Source organism: Notolabrus celidotus, chromosome 20 (genome assembly GCF_009762535.1).
Source record: "Notolabrus celidotus isolate fNotCel1 chromosome 20, fNotCel1.pri, whole genome shotgun sequence".
NCBI classification, from domain to species: Eukaryota; Metazoa; Chordata; class Actinopteri; order Labriformes; family Labridae; genus Notolabrus; species Notolabrus celidotus.
Window position 1 is genome coordinate 12,512,611 of NC_048291.1, and position 24,702 is coordinate 12,537,312.

The window sequence follows — 24,702 nt, forward strand, 5'->3', positions numbered from 1 at the left end:
GATGAGGAGGGTGAAAGGATGATGCAGGATGCAGGATGCAGGTGAAGACATCAATCCCTCAGTGCCTTTGTTAAAACCCTTTGCATCCAACCACTCCCATACACAGCAACCTTAACCACTGTCCACAAGCACTGTTATTGGACCTAGAGTAAGACAGTCAGAGCTAATGACTGAGAGGCAAACCGTCAGCTGAGTCAGAGGAAGAGACAGGAATGAAGGAAGCAAGGACAAAACCTCAGCACATTGTGCCCCCACCCTCCCTAGACAAGGCCCTCTTGACTTGACCCCAGTGAAAGCTGTGTAAGTATGGAGTTAATCAAAAGTGTGTTAGGATGACAGGCAGGGGGCCCTTCATGAAGCTGCAACAGGGGCCCCACATCCACAAAGCTTGCAGTGTGAGGGGGGGCACGAACCGTGGTTGTAGGCTGGAGCACGGGGAACACTGCCGGCTACTCTGTCTGCTGGTGGCAATAAACGAGGATCAGATCTGATCTTAGCAAAGAGCCCACCAACATCTCTGCATTACGACATGTTCATCAGACATGCTGCCCGTCTGATGACACACACATGTTATTGAGCACCACATGTCAATGTGTACAGCTTACAGGAGATGGGACAGTAAATTGAACTGTCCAACTCTTTTTCCCACCCACACTTATCATCTCTCTCGGACCTTACCTCTGTTATAATGAAGAAGTCATCACCAGGTTCTCCTTGCACCACTATCTTCTCTCCATCTTCAAACTGAACGGGCTCCAGAGCATCAGCCACAGTTAGACGTTCCCACTTATCCAAAGACTCTGTGAAATGGTCATAAGTTCAGATCATTTCAATACAGAAAATATGTATTTACACTGACATTTGCAACAATAGTCACACAGATGTGTTTGTATGTTCACTATTGTCCTAAAGGAAGTCTTTTGCAAAAGTCCAGTAAGCTGACAGGAAAGTTAAGTCCTACCTCAGGCTAATCCAGTCATTCATCAGGGATCATTACATCTTAGATTCCCTTTTCTCCTCCCTCCTGCCATAGAGCTATAACACCTTGAAACCCCCCCCCCCCCAATTCTGTAAGACTCTGCTGACTCTGGGATGTGATGAGAGAAAGCTGTCGTCTTAAGGGTAGATCAAGTCTACCATAAAACAACAGAAAGATTCTATGTTATTTTTTTACTCTGAAACAGTCAAATAGCTGGAGAGAAACCTTGGAACCCATCAACCATTGCTGGTGACAATTCAGCCTGTCGGAGAGGCAGCCAATACGTCTTGATTTCAAGAGAAGCAACTGATATTCAAAAAAATGATAATGGACATTCAAGTCAAGACTTCCTCTTCTGTTTGCTTAATTTTGTTTACAGTCTAGTAACTTAGGAACCAAGACAGGAGCTGGATTGAGAGAAGACATCTATGATTTGATTGTTATAGACATTATGTTCAGGACAACTAACTAAATCCAGGATTCTTTCCTGCGGATTCTGCATTCACAAAGATGGATTACAAGATTTCCACACTTTGTTGAAGTGTGGGGCCAACCAAAAGAGAATGAAGTTAGTTCGAGGATGTTATGGTGCCATGTGATTGAACACAATTCCGTAGTAAAGCAGGAACTGGACACATTTACAACCTTAAAATAGATTTTTATTTCAAGGTATATTTAAACATTCCCTTGCTTGTGCACAAATTGACCAAAACCTTTGATAAGATCTATGTTTTTTCCAGTTTCTAGTTGATCCTAAGAGCCAGTGGCAACAGCTGTCTTTCCAAATATTCAACCACATGTACAGTGACGTGGTTAGCCCTGGATATTTTCAGAAGATGTCGGTTTTCACACAGAAACCAAGAACACAGACGGTCTCACATCCTCACTGGGAAAAACTTTCCAACCAAAGGAGTTTTTGACAACTCAGGACTATGATATCCTTAGAAAGAGGAGGATCCACTTATACCTAAATACCTCTACATAGAAAAATGAGCAAATAAGTTCATTCTTCTTTCACATTTCTGCAGATTATTCTGTTTTGGTCTAAACTTAACAGTCCTTCTTTGTCTGGAACGTGACTTATCTGCAGTGAAAACACTCCTCATCTTAGCTTTAACTCAGTGACTTGGTGACTGTGTTTTTATTTGACTAAGACATGAGTAAGAGGTGTGAACTACATCAGAATCTCCATGTTTGAGACTTTTGTCTGCTGATGTGCTCAGGAACTGATCCTAGTGTGTCCATTTGTGCAAATGTGTATGCTTTTAGGATTAAGTAAGGTGAAGTCTGGTCACTCGGAGGTGTCCAGTGTCCCCTCCTGTGGGGCCGTGGTGTCTGCTGGCCCCAGATGGATGTCCTCTGTCTGGCTGGGAGCTAAAGGAAGCAGGTCCTGTAGTAGTGATCCTTAACGCTTGGCATGTAACATGATACACAAATGTGCTGACTAAAGACCTACATTTCACGCTTCGCAGAGCCGGCACCCACTTGGATCATCTTGCTACACACACATACATGGTGCACACACAGGGAACCGGCCATTGGGATATCGAAGCCTCTGTGTGCGTGTGACAAAGAGCATGTTGTTTTTTCCCCCTCCACTCCTCGACATCAAAGGGCTTGTACCCAATTTCGTGGCTATCTCGAAAATCAAAGACAAACAAAAACACTCCCGCCTCCTACCCCTCCTTCCATTCACAGAGGTAAAGTGAAGAAGCAGAGCGGCAGAAAGAGGAATGAAGAGAGGAAAGGCACTTGGAGGAGGGAGGTGGGCGTTTGAATACAGGCCCGGACAAGGCTGTCAAAAAGGGAGATGCAGAAGAAAGGAGGTGAATGAAAGAGAGTGGATCTCGTGGAGACGTTCTCCTAAGACCTGAATTGAGTGTATGTGTTTACTCAGCCAGCTAATAACTCTGTACAGGGGGCATGGCCTCGCTCTATACACCACACACACACAATCAAGTGGAAGGGGATGAGATGTCAGTTCCAATTGCAACTCGTTTTGAGAGCCTGAATGAATCTCATTCGCTGTTCCACCAAACTCAATGGCCTGTGTCGGGTGGTGTTTTCCAAATTCCAGTAGGAAAAGAGAGGCTTATCTTAACTCCCTATTCTTTAATTGTCCACACCGCCACATTGCAGAGTGTGACTGGCTTTAGCATGAACAGTGGGAGAAGATTAGGACTGTACACACAGACCTTACTCAGCTATGGGCCATGTGTGACAACATGCGCCTGTGTTTATGTAGGCTAATCTACAGTATATGTTGCACTCGGCAGATTTACAGCCTGCACTCTGGACCCTTTGACCTGTGTTTAAATGTATTGCTTAACATGGCATACACGTGCATATCCATCCGTTACAATGGTAGATTCATACTGTAAATACAGACATTAACAGTAAAACACATGGAAAGTCCAATGACATCTTCAGTATGTGATACTTTTAGATGCAGACTCACCAAGGATGGACACTTTGCTGAGGAACTCTTCATACATCTTTCTCTTCCTCAAGTGCTGCCCTGTAACAGAGGGAGGAGAGGTATAACCCATCAGACACACTGGCTCACATATTATACAGGATTATACAACAATTCACTTAATATGATAATTTTCATGATTATTTTGAAAAACACTGATGTAAACATCTTGGTTTTGAGAGGCAGGACTGATTTATTGCAGTTAAATTTAGCTACATACTGAAACTGTGTCCTTTTCATTTTAGCTCCACAAAAATCTGAGCAAAAAATGAAAGTGATTGAATCAATTCCAATCTGGAAAAAAATCTGAACAGCTCTGACTACGATGGAAGGAAGACTAATGGATGCTGACATAGTTGATTGATGTCTGACAGACATGAATAAATACAAGAGTTATGTAAAAGGTTGAAGTGGTGAGTGGCTGACTGACTAACTGAATTAACATTCACATCCTGCTGTCCTCCTGTAGGTGACTGTGATTTAATGCAATACCATACTTTTAGCCACAGTATACAGTTATCATATGTGTTTAATCAACGTCTCCCAATGTATGTTGAGAAAACGTTCACTTTACGCCTAGTTTTAAACGTCTCTTAAACTGTGGCCTCACTGGTCTCACTGGGACTGTTTTTAATCTAAGATTCAGAAAAATTTGAGCACTTTGCAATATTCTTTACTACATTACTTTACAAGTTTTCATCTTCTGTATCTTTTAATTGGCACTTTGCTGATATAGGGAGCATGTGTATTGTACACCGTCTTTAAGTATCATTTTTGAAAGACTTTCATGATAATAAAAAAGAGGAAAAAAAATTGTGATCGTGATCCGAATCTACAGCGCAATCTATGATAAATGATGTAGACACTCACTGTACATAGCTTATGCGGTCATACTTATGGATGTGTGTATGACTTATGTGGTAATCCTCATTGCATGCATGTGTCTGTGTGTGTGTGGCCCACCCCACCCACCAGGCAGAGGGACTTTCCCCTCTGCCATGAGCATCAGGTGCTTCCTGACAAGTCTGGACCCAGAGGACCTCTTTCCTAACTCCGTTTCTCCTTTCTTTCCCTCCTTCAATGCAAAGAATCACTAAGAGCGAGCGGTAACTTAAAGAGGAACGCAGGGACAGAGGAGACAATCTCATCCACCTCGTGTCTGTCTCTGCATATGGAAATGATATATTGAGGCCCGGGTGTCTGTAGTGAATAAGTGCCTGTGTGCCACTGCTGCCTCTAATTTCATATAATTTCACATTTTCTCTTAAAGGTGAAAATGTTCTCAAGTGAGCCAACATCAAACTCAACATCATAAACAACTTGATTAAAGGAATTCTAGCCTGCATCACCTCCCTCCTGGATAAATTATTTGAATGTGTGTGTGTGTGCAAAGCATGCAGTCTGTTTTTAGTTCTGCCACTTATGTTTTGTAGCCGTCTCTGCAGGGATGAAACTTCATGCTCATTCACCAAGCAAATACAAACATTCACACATGTATACTTAACCTCACACAATCTCACACACACACACACACACACGCACACGCACACACACACACACACACACACACACACACACACACACACACACGCATACATACATACATGAATCGAACAGAGATTTGAAGTTGGTCTGCTGATTTCATCGCCTCGCCATAGAGCTCTTCAGACAAGCTTGCTGAGCTTAAAGGCTTACCAATGCGTACATAACATTACATTATACACAGCAGGTCTGATTTATGCCACTGCTGTGGGAAGGGCTGGGTGGGCTAATGTCAAGTCAGCAAAATAGGAATGATGTGGAGGGTATGAAAATGACACTTTTCTACATTTCTGAGTCTTACATTTCAAATGTTTTTTTTTTTTTTGTCGGGGCACATATTTTGCCCTTTGAATTTCTTTATTTATCTGCATCTGTCTCGATCCTTCCTGTCTACTTGGGAGGGCGTGTGCAGAACTCCCCAACTTCTGTTAGCCCTGATGTGTTCGCTCCTCCTGCGGTTAAAGATGAACCAGCCTCTGTGTCTGCTCGCTGTCTTTGAGGTAGAATCATCAAAGAGTTGAGGTGTGGAGAGAAGCCAGACTAAACCAACCGTACCTTACACCCCATCCCCATCACCTTCATCTCTGTCCAATGCGAAACACACACACCCCCACATCCATCCTCATTTCTTGGTATCATGTCTCCTTGTCTCCTATCATCTTGTGCTTTGTTTGTTGACAGGGGTCTGTCATTTTGTTAACGGCTTTGTCTGTAGCTGTGTGAGTTTAAATACCAAGATGACACGATAAGATGGGTATTGTTTGACTGTTGGCCACACAATGGAAACAGTGTATTTATCACAGGGAATGATGTTACTTTATTTACTAAAAGCACTCCTGGATAAGGATTAAAGGAGTGCATGCAGGGTAAGGTGGTTTTGGAGAGCCACCTTGGCTCTTATTTAAATGACAAGATTGCTAATACGTTCACATTCCTCCTTTCATCAGCATCAGCTCATTGCTTTAAGAACTTAGAGAGTTATAGTGATGTTGATTAAGACATGGCTTTGTATCATTTTTGGGGTGGTAAACAGCACACACTGAAGGGCTTATCATCTAGGTGATGTCTAAAAGGTAATCTATTAACAGGTGTAACTAATTAACTACCATAAAAGTGTTCCACAGAGAGCCCTTCATCATAGCCTGACATTGAAAAATAACTTTGTACACAGATGGACACACTAAATCGAATCGCAGCATCAAATAGTTTAAATACCCCAAATCTAGATAAAAGTAGAGATAACAAATCTTTCAACTTAATTAAAGGTGCAGTGTGTTGTGATAAGCAGCATTTAGCAGAACAGACTCGGTAGAAATGGAAGATGACATTCATAAGTCTGTAACTTAGAACAAGACTAATATATCTACATAAGGAGCAGGTTCCCTTCCATAGAGGCCATATATTAACATCCGTGTTTCAGCATTCCACAGAATGGACAAACTAGTGAAAGCCATACATGTGTTTAGATTTAGTGAGGGGCCACCAGAAATATACGGTTTAGAAGACAATATAAAAGAAGATAGTGGTAGTTGTGTGTTCAAATCATTTGCATTGATAGGTGTTTATAATGGAAAATAATTGACAAATTGAGGGTCATATCTATCATTCATCACAGGAGCAATGGGCAAATCTTAGCCTTAGCTGATTGGATTTTGTTTAAATGTTGATACAAATTCTCATCCTGCTGTCTTTTAGCTATGAAATGTATCACTCACTGAGAATATTTGCTTTACGAAACATAAAACAGAGACTTGCATCAAAATCACAGTATCAAAATTGTCAACGTTGTCATTGATGGTCTCATTTGCTTTTGTTGGTCATACAGAGGCATCACTGTTAATTTTAATCCGTTTCATTTTCTGACAAAAAATCCTCACAGGGGCTTTAAAAGAAAATATATCCAGTGTGTTTAAAGGTAACACATGGCAGCTGAGTTTATTGTTTACAAAAATGCCTTTAAGACATTCCCCATGGACAGCCATCATATCAAACCACATCCATATTAGATAATCAGCTTTAATAAATGTGTTGTTCAGTCTAAGTAGCCGCCCAAAACACAAAGATATTCATCTTATGGTTTCTTTGTGGTTGATCTCTGAATTTCCCTTTTTAACCAAATTTAAGTCTTTGATTTAACAGTAAATGAATAATCAAGATAAGACTTTCGACCCTCACTTCATAACTTTGCCTTAGATTATTAAATAGGTTTATTCATAATATGCATAACATACAAAATAAAAGATAAGTAAGTTGTAACTTGGGTATTTGGAAATCCAGCTAGAAACAGGACATGAGAGAAGCAGATGTGTAAACAATGAAACTGATGGTCGTGGCAGCACACCTTCCCAGGCTCCTGACTAACAATCTGCAGACACTCAGCATAATTTCACCGGGAAACACACACACACACACACACACACAAACATACTTAGACACACAGAGAATGCTCATTGTGTTGGCTTAAGATGTTGCCAGAATACCACACTTTATAAAAACAGCTTTACAAATCATTGACAGCAATAATTAACAGCAGGTTCACATAATTGAATTCTGCTTCACCCCGGCTCCCTGCCTGCTGCTGCTGCTGCTGGAAGGAACGAAGGAATGAGAGCAAGGGAGAGAGAGAATCTTCTGAAAGAAAGGTTACCAGGGCAGTCTGTGCCCTCAGTTTAACTATGTGCTGAAGAGGTGACATGAGTGCTGTGCAGCCTTGTGCCAACTTTACACTGAGCTCAAAGGTCCAAAAACAATCCAGCAGTTACATCTCTGCAGGCCAAAATGTTTGATGCAGGACACCACTGAATGTATTTACAGCAGGGTGGAACATTTGATGAACTATTTAATTGGGCACGGAGACTTTTGCAGGCAAGCTTGCAAAGTAATTAGTAATTTTAACAGCACTCAAAATGTGTGAGTGTGTGTGTGAGTGTGAGAAAGTGTGTGTATGTGTGTGAATCAGTATGACAGCTAGGGCAGAGCACCTTGTGTTTCCAGTTTAAACATTTAGACATTCCTGCTAGATAAGCTCCTGAAGAAGGAAGAGTGTGTGAAGGCATTAGGGTTGACCCTTTCTTTCCCCTACAGCACTCCCTTCTTTCCCATTGCCCCTGTCTTTGTCTAGCAACAGATGTAAAGGGATATTAAAGCTGTGTTGAGCTGAGTGTTTGGTTTTGTATGCAACTGCTGATTTAATTTCCGTGGAGTCTAAAGATGCAAAGTGTGAGAAATGTTGTGGCATTGAAGGTTGAAATATAATAAGAGTGTGTAACGTATATTTTAGTAAAAAAAATTTGTTTGTTCATTAAAATTATTACTGTAATATTCTGTTTTTAAGGGTGTTTTGAGTCATTTTCCCATGAGTGTGCATGTCATCATGTCTGACATTAAACTGTTTTTTCTTTAATTTTCTAAGTGTAATAAAAAGGTCACATTAGTGTGGGCACTAGGCTTAAAAGTTTCAATAAAGAAAACTCAGAAGCCTGCCTCAAAGGATTTCAGTGAGAACATTGTGTGAAGAGGGGAAAGATTACTTTTGCTTTTCTGAAATTTCCAAAATTAACAAAATTTAAATGTAAACCTGGAATAATGGCTTCCCAACCAGCCAACAGTGTGCTTCTGAAAGTGTATACTCAGAAAGGTGATGTCAGTGTGTTGAAGTTCGTACCATAAGGATGCGTCGATAGCTGTCTCGGTCGATGCCCCACAGCTTCAGATCAGTCTTGGCCTTAACGGTGGCAGCTCTTGGAGTCCCATAGATCAGGGCCAGTTCTCCAAAACTGCCTCCTTCTCCAATGCTAGTCACCCACTCCCCGTTCACGTACACCTGCAGACAGAATGAGAAAGAGCAATGATGACGGTGTTAAGCTTAAATGCTTTTGAAGAAAGTAAATCATTGTGTGAAGTAATTACATTTTCTCTTTTTTTTGTCAATTCAACTTCACTACCATGAGACACCTTTCAAACCCCTCTCCCCCTCTCTCCCTCTCCTCAGTTTCCAGGCTGTTTGATATGCTCACTAGGCTTCTCTCTAAGCATTTGATCCTCACTAAGCCCTCAAATGAGACCCTCTAAAAGGTCCTCTATCCCTCCTATCTCTCAATCCCCCCTTTTATTGTCCCCTGTCTTGTCTTGTTAGGACCTTCCCTTTGATTTAGGACTGACAGAGAACAGAAAGCCCTAACAGATATTGTGGGTCTACTCTCAGATCTAAAACCCATACAGGCACTCACATGCTTGTTCGTCTTCATTTAAACACACACATACACCTACACAACTCTATTAAGGCCAGCCACTGTAGCTCTACAGACAATTCAACATGATTGAGACTCATCAAGGCTGTCTCTGGGGCTTCTATGGTTTCACCTGTCGACACACTATCCACTATGTTGTTGACTTAATAACACAGAGAGAAAGGCGGAGAGAGAGGGAGTTGCATCTCTCATGTGGCTGTGGATTGCCAAAATTGTTGCAAGCCATTATCCAAGGCTCAGAGTGGACCACAGGGGACTCATCCTTCACTATAAACTGGTGTGGCTTTAGAGAGATGCAGAGTGGTTATGCCATGCTTAGAAGAACAGACATACGAGTGTTACAAGGTGTTACATCACAGCATGCAGGTAATACTGTTCTCTCTGCACAATTTCTCCTGTTCTTTATGTATCTCCTTTGTGCCAAGTCTTTGTTCCGCCCACATTGTCATACCTCCTATCCCATTGGCTCCTTAAATACCTTCATGTACTTTCAGGTTAGTTGGGTCTCCTGGCTTGAAATGTTCAAACAAGCAATGTTAATCTAACTGTATCAGGTATGCAAGAGTGAAGCTGGTATAAGAACATAATAATAATAATAAACTTGCAGAAAAGGTGGCTCATAGAGGCTAGATTGGAAACACTTGCACTGTATTGAGTAAGCACTGTGCAGGGGGTAAAATGAAGTTCATATGTGTTGAACATTACATGCTGTTTCACAGCTGTCACTGAATATTCAAATGTTGGCTGGTGGTAATTAAGATGCAACAAATCATGAGCACTTGAAGGTGCATGAGCAGACAGTGTTGCTATGTATCTGTGTTTGTGGTTGTTTGACTTATCTGCACATTCCCACGAGCTGTGTGAGAGAGATGGGCTGTCTCTGTCTGTTGGCTGTTCCTCTGCAATTATTGCATTTAATTTCTAAGTCATATATATACTCTAATAATACTTCAATAAGCTTTCATCACAAAATAATAGCTTGCATTAAGGTAAAAGTGCTTAAGTGAATTAAGCCAAGTCAGTAAATGTCATAGATCATCATATGGGATTACAAGATACTCATAATGACTTTGGCAGCTATATGCAGAATGCAAATAATAAGTAAATGGTTTACATCACATCATATGATCATTTATTTACCACTAATATATCAGTCCACAGCAATCTGCCCCCAAATAAGGAGTTGTAGAGCCCCTACTGTTACTATCTAAAACACACAATCTAAGGCGCATGGTGTACAGTGAATTAGGGCGTGTCATTTTGAGGGCAGACATGGCGGAGTGTTTACATCAGTTGCAGTGGTTGTCAGCTTGTAGGCAGTTTATGGGTTGCCAGCAGATTTACACCCCTGTCTAATGAGAGACATCTCCACACTTTAATAAGTGTGGAGATGTCTCCACACTTATTAAAGTGTGGAGATGTCTCGGAGATGTATCGGCACCAAGCTTAGAGTAGTTTAGTGACTGAGCTGTGACTGGGAGGCAGCAGCTGTCTGTAGACATAGAAGAGTGGGTTAACGTTGAGGCTAAGTAGATGCGTCAGGCTGAGGACAAGGATGGGGTCTTCCTTGAACTTTGTCGCAGAATGACTAAGTCCTAGATGTGGGAGCAGATGCCTAACATTCCCCATTTGTAGAAAAAGAGAGGTTGACGACCAAGCCCACAGCAGGCCCGATGATAATGACACCAAGTGATGCTACAACTGTTGAACTTGGCTACTGAGCAACAATCTCATATGCAGCTCAAGAGACAACCAAGCGGCAACCTCTGGTCTAAAAATATGAGTCCAATGCGGAAGTGCAAAAAACTGCAGTTCAACGAGGATCCACTTGAGGCTGGCTCCGGAAGTACCGGAAACCACATACACACCAATTCAAAAAAGCCGATCTTTATAGCAGAAATAAACATGTTTACAGCCTGGTACAAAAGACGAGCGTAGTGTGGATAGCTTATTTCCTCTGGCGGCAATTTCAAAGATATTGAGATTACAAGTCTTCCAATGAGAGGCACAGCTGACTTGATTGACAGGCACTATAGCTGTTGGCTAGGAGGCTCAAAGCCCGCCTCTTTACGCCACACTCACTCGACAGCAGCAATATGGCTGCCGCTGAGGATTGGCCTCAAAACAGAGCTTCAGAAACAGATGGGTGATGTCACGGAGACAACGTCCATATTTTATACAGTCTATGGAGATAACATTATAGCACGGTGAATAAAATTTAAATATCATTGGCCTAAGATATATCCTACAACAAGTGAAAAAATGCTCTGAACTTATGTTCTGAGTTAAGATTAAACAAAGCTCTATGGACAAACTTGAGGAAAAACAGACCTGCTGCTTAAGACACCCAACAGAACAACTAGACCAAGTAGTTTTAACACTCTGACTGCTTGTCAAAACACACGCAATCGACTGACTGGATGTTTATTTTTTAAACCATGTATTGTAAGAGTAGGATCTGATAAAATAAAATATCAGATCCTCAAGAAGCTTTGTCAGAATTTTGCAAGACATCAGCCACAACAATTCAAGTCAATGCCTAAACATTCGGAAAGCGTTGGCTGTTACACATTCCTCTATCAGCGCGCCATCTATGAGTTTCTGCACTCCTTCCTTCAGGTGGGACGACTAGATCGTCACTCTTTGCCAAGCTTGCCATTCTGTCTCTCTCATCTTACTCACGGTGCTGGTGCTCATCGCTGTAAGCTGATAGGGTCACTTGTTTATCTTTCCGTCAGCTCCTCTTTTTATCCCTTCCACTTACCTCTACCGCTCTTTGTCAGGCTTACTAAGACAAAAGACATTCCCAGTTTGGCTGCCTTAGCGTTGCACTGGATAGCAGCATGATCAGATTGTCATCACAGAGGAACCTTACTTTGTAGAGAACAAAACATGGGGGCAGTCCAATACAACCTGTCCATTGTTTGTGGGTAACATTGTCTCAGCATGAGTGGAGAAGGCAGGATTTTCCCACTGAGTCACAATCCTTCTGATAGCTTATCCTTACAAAGAGGTGAATAAATGATATTATTGCCACACTAAATAAAGAAATCCCCTTTATTTATGTACCTCCACTCAAGCCAATTTAAATTCAGTGAAAAAATATTGAACAGAAAAATAATGTGAGTGTGTGTGCTTGTGTTTCCACTTACGTCCACTTCACCTTGGTCAATCACGTAGAAGTTGTCTCCTTCATCGCCTGGAGGTAAGAGAGAAAAGGAGAAACACAGGAGTGCTTGAGATAACAGAATAAAAGCTGAACCTAGAGCCAGCAAGTAAACTTACTTTTCCTACAACTTCTACCTATACTCAAGTTCTTAAAATCTGACTTTTAAACCATGAAACCAAAATTGGTCAATGTAGAGATTTGAACAATTCATCAAACTCTAAAATACCTCTTTCCATGAGCAAGACATTAAATGTTAGTAAAGAATTGGTGAGGATTTTCCTTTCCTGAACCCACACTGGCACACGTTATCACTCTCTCCCCCACATGTCTGTCAACTTTCATCCCTTCTTTATAGAACAACTATAATGTGTCTTGCTATCATATTTTTGGCTTCTAAAAGCTTTATGGCAGGCCCAGTGTCAGAGATGCGGCTGCCTCCTCCACAATGCATATTTCATTGGTCCTGCCAATAAACTATCAGCAACAGCAGTTCTCATTACAGCTGCTTGTGTAGCTTAATAGTGGAAACTCTGAAACAGAGGTGCCTGAGCATGCAGACTTCAAATCAGTGCAATGTTATGGTACAATAAAACTCATAGTGAGACAACAGTTGTTATTGTTTGATTTATTTTGGTTGACACTTTTTAGAGTTATACTTCTTTCTTGGTGTTTTTAAAACTTAAACAATAAATGGTAAAATTCAAAAGAATTGTTTAAGATTCCACTTTATTGCTAAGAGTTAGATCTGAGGATAATACCAAAAACACATGTATGTACATTAAAAATACAGCTGGAGCCAGCTTGATCTAAAGCCAATATAGCTCTGTCAAAAGGTACAAAACCTTCCAACGAGGCGTCTAAATCTTTACAACACATGATGTCTCCTATTAATCATAAAAGTATTAACTAAATTTGACATGCTTTTAATGTTTTAATGTAAAGCACATTGAGTCGCCCTTGTGTATGAAATGTGCTACGCAAATAAAGTTGCCTTGCCTTGCTTTTATTGGACATATTGCGCCATGAAACCAAGGCATAAGCAGAAGCAGCCTGGCTGGTAGGGTCTTGTATTGATTTGTCGCAGACACTTATGGCTTTGGAAAGTCAAATGAGTCTTGTGGTATAATTTGCTTCATTTTCTCTCACCATTCCTTCTTTACACAGCAGGAGCCGGCATTTGTGAAATGAGCTGTCAATCATAATTTCATATGCACTTTTTTTTTAAACAAAATAAGGAATTAAAACTAAAATTGTCAGAAAAATAAGCACTGGGAAATAAATCAACATGATAAGAACTAGCAATAATAAGAAAAAAACATGTTTAAGAGAAAGTTGTTTGACATGTATTTTAATTTTATAGTTTGGTCAGTTGTCCCTCTGTTAACATTACGGAGGCCGGGTTTATGATCCATACTGCAGCCAGTCAGCAGAGGGAGCTCTAAATATTTTGGCCTCAAAACAAAAACACTCATGTGGTGTCCGTTTTAAAATACTGTCAACAGTTGGGACCAGAAATTAACCCAACAACCAGTACAACAGTGACAACAGACTATGTACATGCCTAAATGGGGTGCCTGCTCTACCAACTGAGGTAAAATGGTGCCCCTAAAGTATTGGAGGTTCATGCATGCATGGGTTATAACTTGACAGGTGGTATTCTGGTATTTTAAACCTTTACCATTTATTTATTAATTTCATAAATGTTTGGGTCCAACAAACAATTTTGGAATTGACCAGTAGCTGCTTCTACTAGCAGCTGCAAAACAGGCTTCATTATATCAGTATCAGTAGCCGGCAACTATGCCAATCAGTGTTTGTCCACTAAATGTGCTGGTTTTCCCCATAGTCAGGCTCTCATTGTTATTTTAAGTGTCCGAGTTTGAAACTGGAATTACCCTTTAAGGTTAAGATAATAGTTAGACCACCAGCTGCAAAATAAACATGATAACTAAACTAAGAGGTGCTTTTTCTGTAGATGTTGGGAAATCTATGACTCAGCTTGCCATGTAAAGTGTAAAAGAAATGCAGCTACATACTTTTATATGTGCATAGAAGTCAACTTGCAATGTTGACCGGTCTGCTCACTATGGTCTCCGTTGTGTAAATGACAGGAGGATTCTGTGCTTTCAAAGCAAATGCTAACCCTTGAAGTGAGCCATTGGATCTGCTTGGTTGATGTCTGCTAAAAGCATCTGGTCTGAAGATAAGGCTGAAAAATGGCGTAGTGTTCCTTTAATTATACTATCCATTACATAGGGCTGAAGGGAAATTATTAAGGAGGACTGACAGCCACATACATAAGCACTGTGAAGCTCTCCCTGCAGCTACCTCCTACAATGAGATACAAATACACCTCCATTCAGAGGCACAAGTGGGCAATGAGGCATGAGTATACATGACAAAAGTATGCATGTGTATGCATTGCGTATGTACCAAGTGAGGGTGTGTATGGCTGTGTGTTTGTGTGTGTATATGTTCACCTGAGAGTTGAAAGGCTGCAAGCGCCCTGTGTGTAAAGTTCACAGGAGTTCACACGGCTAATTAATACTGAGTGGAGAGAGCTCGTTAATCATACAGCTCTATTTGTCACACAAAACGCTCCTTGTCTGTCTGATGGTCTGTCCCAGAGGAGACCCCAGGCATACACACATACACACACAAATGCAACCTGCTGCAACCTGGCCCTCTGCTATCTCCCTCTCTCTGTCTCTGCCTCTCTCTCTTTCATCTCATCTATCTCTCTTTCAATTCCCTCTCGCTCTGTCTTTCTTTTCTTCGACTCTTCCTGTCTTTTATCACTTCAGTGCTTGAGTCTTTGTTTTGCGCCTTTCCAGTCCCCATGTGCCTGAGAGTGCAGGCAAATATTTGAATAGTGCGTGCTCTCACACAGGCGCAAACGCACACATACGCATGCACACTCTTCACATGGAGCATGCACACACACAAACAAACACACACACGCACGCACGCGCGCGCATGGACGCGCATGGATTCACACACACACACACACACACACACACACACACACACACACACACACACACACACACACACACACGCACGCACGCACACACACACACACACACACACACACAAATGCAGGCTGGTGCTCTCAATGTGGCCTTGGTTCAACACAAGGTAATTATTGCACACACTGTTAAGGTTCTTTGGCTTTACTTAGAAGGAAAACATGGGATACAACCTCAGCCTGTAACGTGTTCTGTACCAACTGTTACGCTTAACCCGTTCATCTTTCACAACTGATACTATGTTGGAATTCATTATCTCATATTTGAAATCATCACTATGCTTTTCTTCTATTAAAGAACAATTGATCTGGACCTACATTTGACAATATATCACACTTAAAATACCTCTATGCTCTATTTTGCATGTAATGATAGTTCATTCTTTCTTTGTTTAAATACCACTCTAGCCACAGAGCTGATAACTCCCGGCTGTGTCAAAATAGTGTGCAATAGGCCAGGAGTAGGAGCGTTTCTTTTTTTTTTTGAAGCTGCACAGTAGTCCAGACACAAGCACTGACATCAGCGCGGCACTGTACTGTATATACTGTATGCCAAAGTCTGTAGTGTATATAACAATGGGCTGTCTGGGACTGGGGGCCCTGCAAGCTAGCTAGACTTATTATCACCAAATTAGGACTGATAATCCTGGATGTTATCTGAGGGGGTGGGAGAGACTGAATGAGTGGGGTCAAAAAGTAAAGCGTTTTCCTGCACTTAATGCAGAGGAGAACGTTGTTAGGATGGCAGTACCAAAAAATGTAATCTATGTCATTTTCTGCTTGTCTGAACCAACATTTCTTCCAGAATTGGAAATGTGTCAGTGAAAATTTGAGTTATACTGAATTAAACATCTTCTAAACTAAACAAAATCTTACGGTCATTTGTGCATTTTTCCTCTGCTCCCTGTTCTGTGTGTGTGTGTGTGTGTGTGTGTGTGTGTGTGTGTGTGTGTGTGTGTGTGTGTGTGTGTGTGTGTGTGTGTGTGTGTGTGTGTGTGTGTGTTTCTTAAAAGGAGTTCCAGCGGGAGGTGTTGGTAAAATAAAGTCTGACTCTCCCTAACTCTGTGTTCCCTCAAAGTCCAGGGGCGTCTTCAGTTAAGGCTTTAGTAACTTTGGTCAGGCAGAGTGGAACCTTGCATTTGGTTCAGCCTGAGGGGATGTATGAGCTGGGGCGAAAAGAAGGGAACAAGGGAGTGTACTGACAAAATAAACAAAAATAGTGGCAGTGCATTAGATGCATGCTGTGAAATAAACAGCATATTTATTTTTGTGGCAGCACAGTCAATTGCCTGACCGCTTTGGCATTTTACCGGTATGTAAACTCCGTTGCTAGTGTTTGCGATATTTTGTGCAGTTGTTGCAAAGTACACAGGTGGAAAGTTCAGTGCAGCGGGACTTGGGCGTCAGATGGGAGTTAGCAATTGGAGCTTGGAGCATATTCAACAAAGCAAAACTCAATAATAGGACTTTGATAATTGTTAATTACATGCACACTGCAATAACCTGCAGCAGAACAATCACACGCACCTTTGGAACATCACTTATAAGTTGGTATTCTATCCTTTAATGCAAAACACATGGAATTGAGTTCATTGCCCCTGTGCAAAACAGCTGCTTCTCCAACTTCTTTCTCAAAACACAGCTGTTCATATTTTGGTCTAGACATCCATCACAATACAACATATTATGTTGACATTTATAGTGTGAATTACTGTAGAATTATGACTGAAACAGACTCAGATTGATGCACTTCTATAAAATGCTTCACAGAACTATTTTCTGTTATTTGCTTCTATTATTATTACTCTCTATTGGTAATTTGAGGCAAAAACATCTGCCTTTGGTAGCAGGTTTTTTGGACTGAGTCCTGCTGCTCTAACGCCCTCCTCTATTTGTTGAGCATTTATAAAGGATATTGGAGCAGGTGCTTCAAAGCAAAGTAACAAGGGAGGTGAGTGACTATGGCTGTATCTAACAATCACAATAACCTTTTATCTACTGTAATGGCCCTAATAGAGGAGGACATTGTTTTTAAGAAAACCCCAATTTTACAAAATGACTTTTGTGATAAAACCAAAAACATTGAATTACATCAAAATTAATTCTCACATTCAAATGGAATAAAATGTAATCACATGTGTGAGTGTAGCATTTATGGTATCAGTATGTTAACACCATATTAAATCCCCTGCAGTCTATTGGATGGATGACGGGTCTGGTAATGGGCATACAGTACCTTTGATCCGTTTTTCACTAACACACTCACACAAGCATCTTAAGACATCTTTTAGGGCTTGCCATATTTGGACATTACATTCAATACACAAATATGATACCATATTTCTTAGCTGTTTGACACATTTTTGGGTTCTGCTGCTTTGATAACTGTTTTCTTAAAAAAGGCATTATAACTCTGCCTCAGTTGTTGGCTTCACTGTCCTACTCTTGTGCAACTTTCATTGCATCTCAATCTTTCATTCTCCCAGCACTGTGGAAGTGAGACACGGCTGGTTTCAGTTGTGAGGGGTACACTCGCTTTCGTGGTGGTGTCTGTTGTAACGAATATTGACATTTAATTACTAAACACTGAATATATCTGTCAGATGTATACAGAGGAAAAAAACAACTACTTGTATTTTGGTCAATGCAGCATATTTGGTCTACGAAGATGTTTGCTATTTGCACCACTGCATAAAAGACTGTCTTATTTGTGTCCTTTGCAAATATACAGTGTTTGAACATAAACATCAATGACTTTTTTCATGATTTTAATAGCTGAACCCTAAACAGTGAGATATTCCACAATTTACAAGTTAATGATTTTGGATAACATAACTACGATGGCCCTGAGAGCTCACAGCACTGCAACTTAAGAAAACACATACAAAAAGACAAAACACAAGCAAATCAAGAAAAAATGTTCATCAATTTGACAACACATGCGCAACATTTAGAAAACGTGCTGCAAAGACCACAACACAACGGAAGTGATGCACACGTCAGGACACGCTTGTTATCTCACTTACTTTTTTATCTCATAGTCCAACACCACTGACGGTAAGAGAACCTCAATAGCGCTATGACTCGAAATCTGCGTCAACAACAAGCGTGTCCGGACGTGTGCATCGCTTTTAAGTGTCCTCTGGAAACACTTCTGTTGTGTGGCAGTCTATTTGCAGCGTGTTTTTCTAATGTGTTGTGTTGTGGTCTTTGCATTGCGTTTTTCTAATGTGTTGTGTTGTGGTCTTTGCAGCACGTTTTTCTAATGTGTTGTGCTGTGGTCTTTGCAACGCGTTTTTCTAATGTGTTGTGCTGTGGTCTTTGCAGTGCATTTTTCTAATGTGTTGTGTTGTGGTCTTTGCAGCATGTTTTCTAAATGGTACGCATATGATGTCAAATTGATGAAGATGTTTTCTTAATTTGCTTGTGTTTTGTCTTTTTGCATGGGTTTTCTTTAGTTGCAGTGCTGTGAGCTTCCAGGGCCACCGTACACAACAGGAATCACACCATACCTTGCTGGATGACAGTTTCTCCTGCAATGTGGGTGACTGGGAACATGGCGTCAAATATGTCACTGAAGAAGAAAGAGAGGGAAGAGGAGGAGAAGACAGGGGAAAGAGGGAGGGAGAACACATTTATTACCAACATACCTGCTATCATGGTCTCTGAATTGTTTACTCACTCACACATACATATAGTGCACACACACACCCACACACACACACACAAGTTTGTTGCATGAAAGAGTGGCATAATGAAATAGAAAGAGAAGCCATCATCACTGGGTAAACTCAGGTACCAAAGCCAAATAGAAGGGCCTGAGGACTCTGGATTACCCACACAAAACACACCCACTTGAATGTGGACAATACTGATTTCACAGACATTATCCACAGTCAAACAAACACTTTCTAAAGATAAAACCACGTTAAAGGTTATATATGCCAAGATAAAATATTTAGTCTAGTCCGACAAATCCACAAAGTTTTCTCATCATTATGCTCAAAACATAAATCTGCAGTATTTTTTTTTTCCATATCTTTTTATTACATTTTTGCAGACAGTACAAAAAGATGTCATACAAGAGTCAGATAAGACAGAGTATCTGCATATCTGCAGTATTTTTGGTCCTATTGTTTTATGGCGTTCTTTTCATTGATCCATTATAAGTGCCGCTTACAACCTAAGAGAATAACGTGATCGGCAAACTGTGTGCTACATTACATTAGTGCTGCACCTAGGCTTAGACATGACTGTGTGTTGTTACAGCACATGATCAAAGCCTTAATCTCCCAGTGTATCTTTTAAAAGCGGTGCTGAAAAAACAAACAAAATGAGGGCTGTGCCTAAGCACTTAATTTCTGTTTCAGCCCAGAAGGGAAAGCGCCTGTTAAATTCTTCCTAATCGGGCTGTTTAAATGCATGAAGCCTCAGCAGATTAAAGTTCCTCTGTTGAGATGTGTTAGAACAAGAGAAATCTTCAGTATGCTTCCTCTCCTCCTCCCTGCATGTCTCTCACCTTCAGGGTATATTTATCTATCTAATCAGTTACATACCGCCTGTCTTATAGAGAAATATAGAAAAAACAATAAAAGGGGGTCAGGCATATCAAAGGCATACAAGACCTGCTGAGTGAATGCGGGGCAAGTCTGAGCCCGTTCTTGGATGTGTGTTTAAGACTGAATGTGTGTGTGTGTTTGCAGCAGGTCTGTCTGTGTATGAGAATATATTGCCTATGAAAAGTTTGTACTCAATCATGTGTGGGTGTTGAATATATCCACACTTTTGACAGAACACTAGACTATCTACAAGCATATAGAAATGAAAAGGTTAGCACAGTCAAACACAGTTTTTTGCACTCCACAGACCTAAAAGTGCTGCTTAACATGAACTTCCCGCTAAGAAAAATGGAGGTCAACAGATGTTGGGGAGAGATCTGAGGATGTTATTGAGTGGTTTGGAAGTGAACGGACCCTGTTGGTATTTGTTTATGTGACGCGGAATAAAAAGCAGACCTAAGAAGGTGGATTTGGGCCAACTACACCCACAGGTACTAGTAGCAACACAGCTGGGCACTGACTCACACATGCATCAGGACACAGAGCACGCACACATGCAAATTGTACAAAAACTTTTCAAACTGCACAAACAAAGGCTAAAATATGGACAGGCACACTTATGTATTGATATACGGAATACATGTAGTGCCTAAGCACGCAACTATTGCACTCAGTCGTGCTTACCTGCATGCAAACACACACAACTGCAAATATGACACATTAAAACACATGCGTTCCTGATGAAAATACACATACTGGCACTCTAATGACACACAGTCGCAAACTCTTTGATCACAATTAGTCAGGGCAACATCTGCAGAAGAGCCCTTGACTCTCCTCACGTCTGTGGACACCTGCACTCGACATGGGGTCTGTTTATTCAGAGAGCTCAGAAGAAGTCAGTTTCAGGTCGAGTATGATTGGTAAAGTGTTGTGAGTGGAAATAATGCCCAAATACAGAAAAAGAAAGAGTGTTACATCTAAATGATTTGTGCTCTGTGACATATGAGTCAGTGTTATCAAACTCAGGACTGGTAATACTTCTGGCAAGATCACTTTTGTACTGATGATGATGGTTTGATGATGATGCATGCAGTGAAGTTGGTGCTCAAAACTTAGACATGCAGTCATAAAGACGGGATCAAAGGCAAGAAAACCTGCGTTTGGGTAATTGCCCTTGACCACCTCTCTCTTTCCAAAGCCCTGCCTCTCTCACTGAATGCATCGCTGAGCACAACAAAGACACTTATGCAGGTAATTACTTCCCCTCGTCTCTACCTGTCTCTCTTTCCCTTTCTTCATCCTTAACTTCCTCTCTGTCTGTTCTTGATAACTTTTCCCCTTCCTCTCCCCTCTCAATTACCCCTTTCTTCCCTCTAATTCCCTCACTGCCCCACCTATTTCTCTCATCTCTTGGTCTATCGCCCCCTCCCCGCGTGTCCCTGATGGGGCGATTAATCTTGTCCTTTCCGCTACCTGAAGCCCCTCTGACCTTTTGGAAAAGCAGAGGACTCCACAACCCCTGCTAACAATGGATGTGCTGTTCTGGCAGCAACAGGCAGAGAAACCATGCAAACTCTCAAGGGGCTACCAAGTTCACCATCACCTGGGCACTGTGCATTCCTCCATCACATGCACAGATGATTTCTAGAATCCTGCAGAGGCTAGGCTTGACAAGCTTTAGGGAATATGCTTTTTTATTTGCTTGTTGAATGGGACTTTTTTGGAGGGAGAGCGGCTCTTTTCATTTAACATTTTGAATGGGACTTTGTTGGGATTGCATTTTTGTTAATTTTTGAATGGGTTGGGATGAGTAATATTTAACTCAACATTCGTGTTTTTGTTCTTCAATGAAAGAATTGATTGTTCAATAAAATATTTCACACTTGATAAAGTTTTACTTACCAATAAATCTGTTTTAATTGTATTATTTTAGATGGATGTCTGCTTATAACAAAACAAATATTTATGCTTGGAAATGACACCTTTCCATTAAATTACCCTCAATTCCCATAAATTCCCATTATCCCATGGATAGTGTCAAATTTGGAATATTTCCAAAATTCCCAAGCTTAACTTCCAATGGAAAATTTACCGGAAACTTTCCGGAAATTGACCGGAAAGTTTCCACCCCTTTGCAACCCTACTACTACCCCATAATAATAATAACAAAACTGGATGCAAAAGAAGCATTTGTGCAAAAGCCCAATCAGTGTTTCAAATTATGCTTGCTGATATCATTCTGATGTTTTTCAAATTTTTAATTGTACCCCTCTGTGCACACACTCTGTACCTTCCCTGTTGATGTCAGGTCAATGAAAATAAAAGCAAAACTAATAATCTGAACTACAATCATGTCAGTGAAGCAGTAGGTCTGGTTAAATGGACACTCCAGTGGTGCCAGAAAATGCAGGTATGGGAAAAATTCATACAAATGAAATAGAGTACCTCCGTTGATAAAAAGCTGCATGTCCTACAAAAAAATTTGCATCTTTATGCAAAGCATGCATGTGTGTGTATATGGGAATAATAGAGAATTTCTCTTTTGAACATGCACACAACAGCCTTCTTTTGTTCTCAAACACCTATAAACTCAGTTAGCTCAGGGGATTTTCACTCATTAATTAAATAAAACCAGGCCTGCTTGTTGCAGCTGGATTTACCTGTTGACAACCTTTCTTGCTAACCTCTCTTTTCCTCCGTTTTTATTCCTCCTTGAACACAGCTGTTTATCCACCCAGCAGCGCAGCAGACGTCTTGTCTCTCACATTACTACCTCAACACACTGCACTGCCACCATGCCATTAACACCAAAGGTTTCTTTCTAACTGTGCGGCATGCAGCCATGTCTTTGTGTTTCTTAATGGGCCGCAGAATGTTGGGTTACACAAGCCCTTAATGGGGAACTCATCCAGAATGTTCACTCGTCTGTGTGGAAGAGATTTTGCAATAATCAAAACAATCAACAACTGCACCGCATTCAGGAATGTCCCAGCTCTCCAAGTTGTGTCTTGGCAGGGATGTGCCACTGGTTTGGCTGGGTGAGTGTTCATGCCGTAAGTGCTTGAATGATTAATGTTCATTATCGCAGTTGATAGTAGTACAAATGACTTATTCTGGGATATTAAAGAACAACAGTCTTTGTTCTACAAGTTCACTGACTTTGTTGATAGAAGTAGGAGCCTGGGGACACCAAATGAACACTACATGTCATGTGGTCATGTAGACCAGGAAGGGTAGCAGGAATACATGTTGATTGTGTGGGCCAAAGTTCAACAAACGCTAACACAGAACGGTTTACCATCTTTGATGTCTCTGTGAATGCAGTGGAGCTTTTAAGAAAACCTACAGGGATCCACTGAGCTAAAGGTGAATATCAAGCAATCTGTCCAAGGGCAAAGTAAGCTAAAAATTGGATTTCATGTACAAATATAAATAAACACCAAGTGGTTTCATTATGTTAATAAATTAAAAAACAGACATGAGGAGACCTATTTCTAAGGTTTTTAAAATGAGCTGTTGTCCCATTCTTGTCTGATACAGGATTCAGCTCCTCTCCAGTTTGGGGTCTCCTTTCTTTTGCGTTTCATGATACACCAAATGTTGGCAAGTCATGACTGCAGGCAGGTCAGTTTAGCACCTGGGCTCTTCAACTAAAAAGCCTTACTGTTGTAATTTATGCAGAATGTGGTTTGACATTGTCTTGCTGAAATATGCAAGGTCTTCCCTGACAAGGCGTTATCTGGATGGTAGCATATGTTGCTCCAAAGCCTGTATATATTGTTCGGTATTAATGGTGTCATCACAGATGTGTAGGCTACCCTTGCCGTAGGCACTTATGCATCCCAATACCATCATGGATACTGGCTTTTGAACTGCGCTGATAACAAGCCAGGTGGTCCCTCTCCTCTTTAGAACAGAGGATATGGCGTCCATGATTTACAAAAAGAATGTTAAATTTGATTAATTACACCACAGGACAGTTTTCTACTTTGCCTGAGTTGATCTTAACTAATCTCAGGCCAGAAAGTTCACTGAATTTCCTGGATCATGTTGGTTCATTATTCCCCCTTTGCAAGCTACAGTTTTAACCTGTATTTATGAATGCAGCAACAAACTTTGTTCATATAGACAAAGGCTTTTGGAAATGTTTTTTAGCCCATGCCGTGACCTCCACTACAGAGTTATGTAGGTTTTTAGTAAAGTACTGCCTGAGGGCCCAAATAACAAGGCCATTCAGTATTGGTTTTACAGTCATGTGCCCTTGGTACACATATCTCCAGATCCTTTGAATCGTTTTATGATATTTTGTACTGTATATGATGAAACCCCAAAATTCTTTGCAATTTGACACTAAGGAACATGATTCTGAGAATGTTGAACCTTTGCTCATTTCATTATAGTCTGCCTGATATTAAAAGCTCTTTGAGGTCTCAAAAGATGCACTGTACAACATAATCTCAACAACTTAACTAAAGTGGTAGGTCTTGATGAAAAACACAAACGAAACACAGCCTTTTGTTTGGCTGCCAGGTGAAGGATCTTGATTAGTCAGCATAATGTGTGAAGCATATGTACCACAGAAAAGCATAAAAACAGAAATTAGTGTTTCAATGATGATGTTAGGTATACCGAACTGTTTACTTGCCTGTTGTATGACTCATTGTGGGTAGATCACAGTAAGAGGGGAAAACAGCTT

At 40.8% G+C, this 24,702-nt stretch overlaps 1 protein-coding gene across 1 annotated transcript in view; it reads right to left on the reverse strand.

The window, feature by feature from the left end:
* The window catches only part of LOC117832238 (cAMP-dependent protein kinase type I-beta regulatory subunit), an 82,275-nt gene that overhangs the window by 10,813 nt on the left and 46,760 nt on the right, over nucleotides 1–24,702 (reverse strand). Inside the window, exons 6-11 of the mRNA XM_034711284.1 lie at nucleotides 18,957–19,018; nucleotides 12,400–12,446; nucleotides 8,662–8,820; nucleotide 8,064; nucleotides 3,438–3,497; nucleotides 679–800 (exon numbers count right to left, since the gene is read on the reverse strand). Coding sequence (XP_034567175.1) covers nucleotides 679–800; nucleotides 3,438–3,497; nucleotide 8,064; nucleotides 8,662–8,820; nucleotides 12,400–12,446; nucleotides 18,957–19,018 — 451 coding nt within the window. The remainder of the gene's footprint in view (nucleotides 1–678; nucleotides 801–3,437; nucleotides 3,498–8,063; nucleotides 8,065–8,661; nucleotides 8,821–12,399; nucleotides 12,447–18,956; nucleotides 19,019–24,702) is intronic.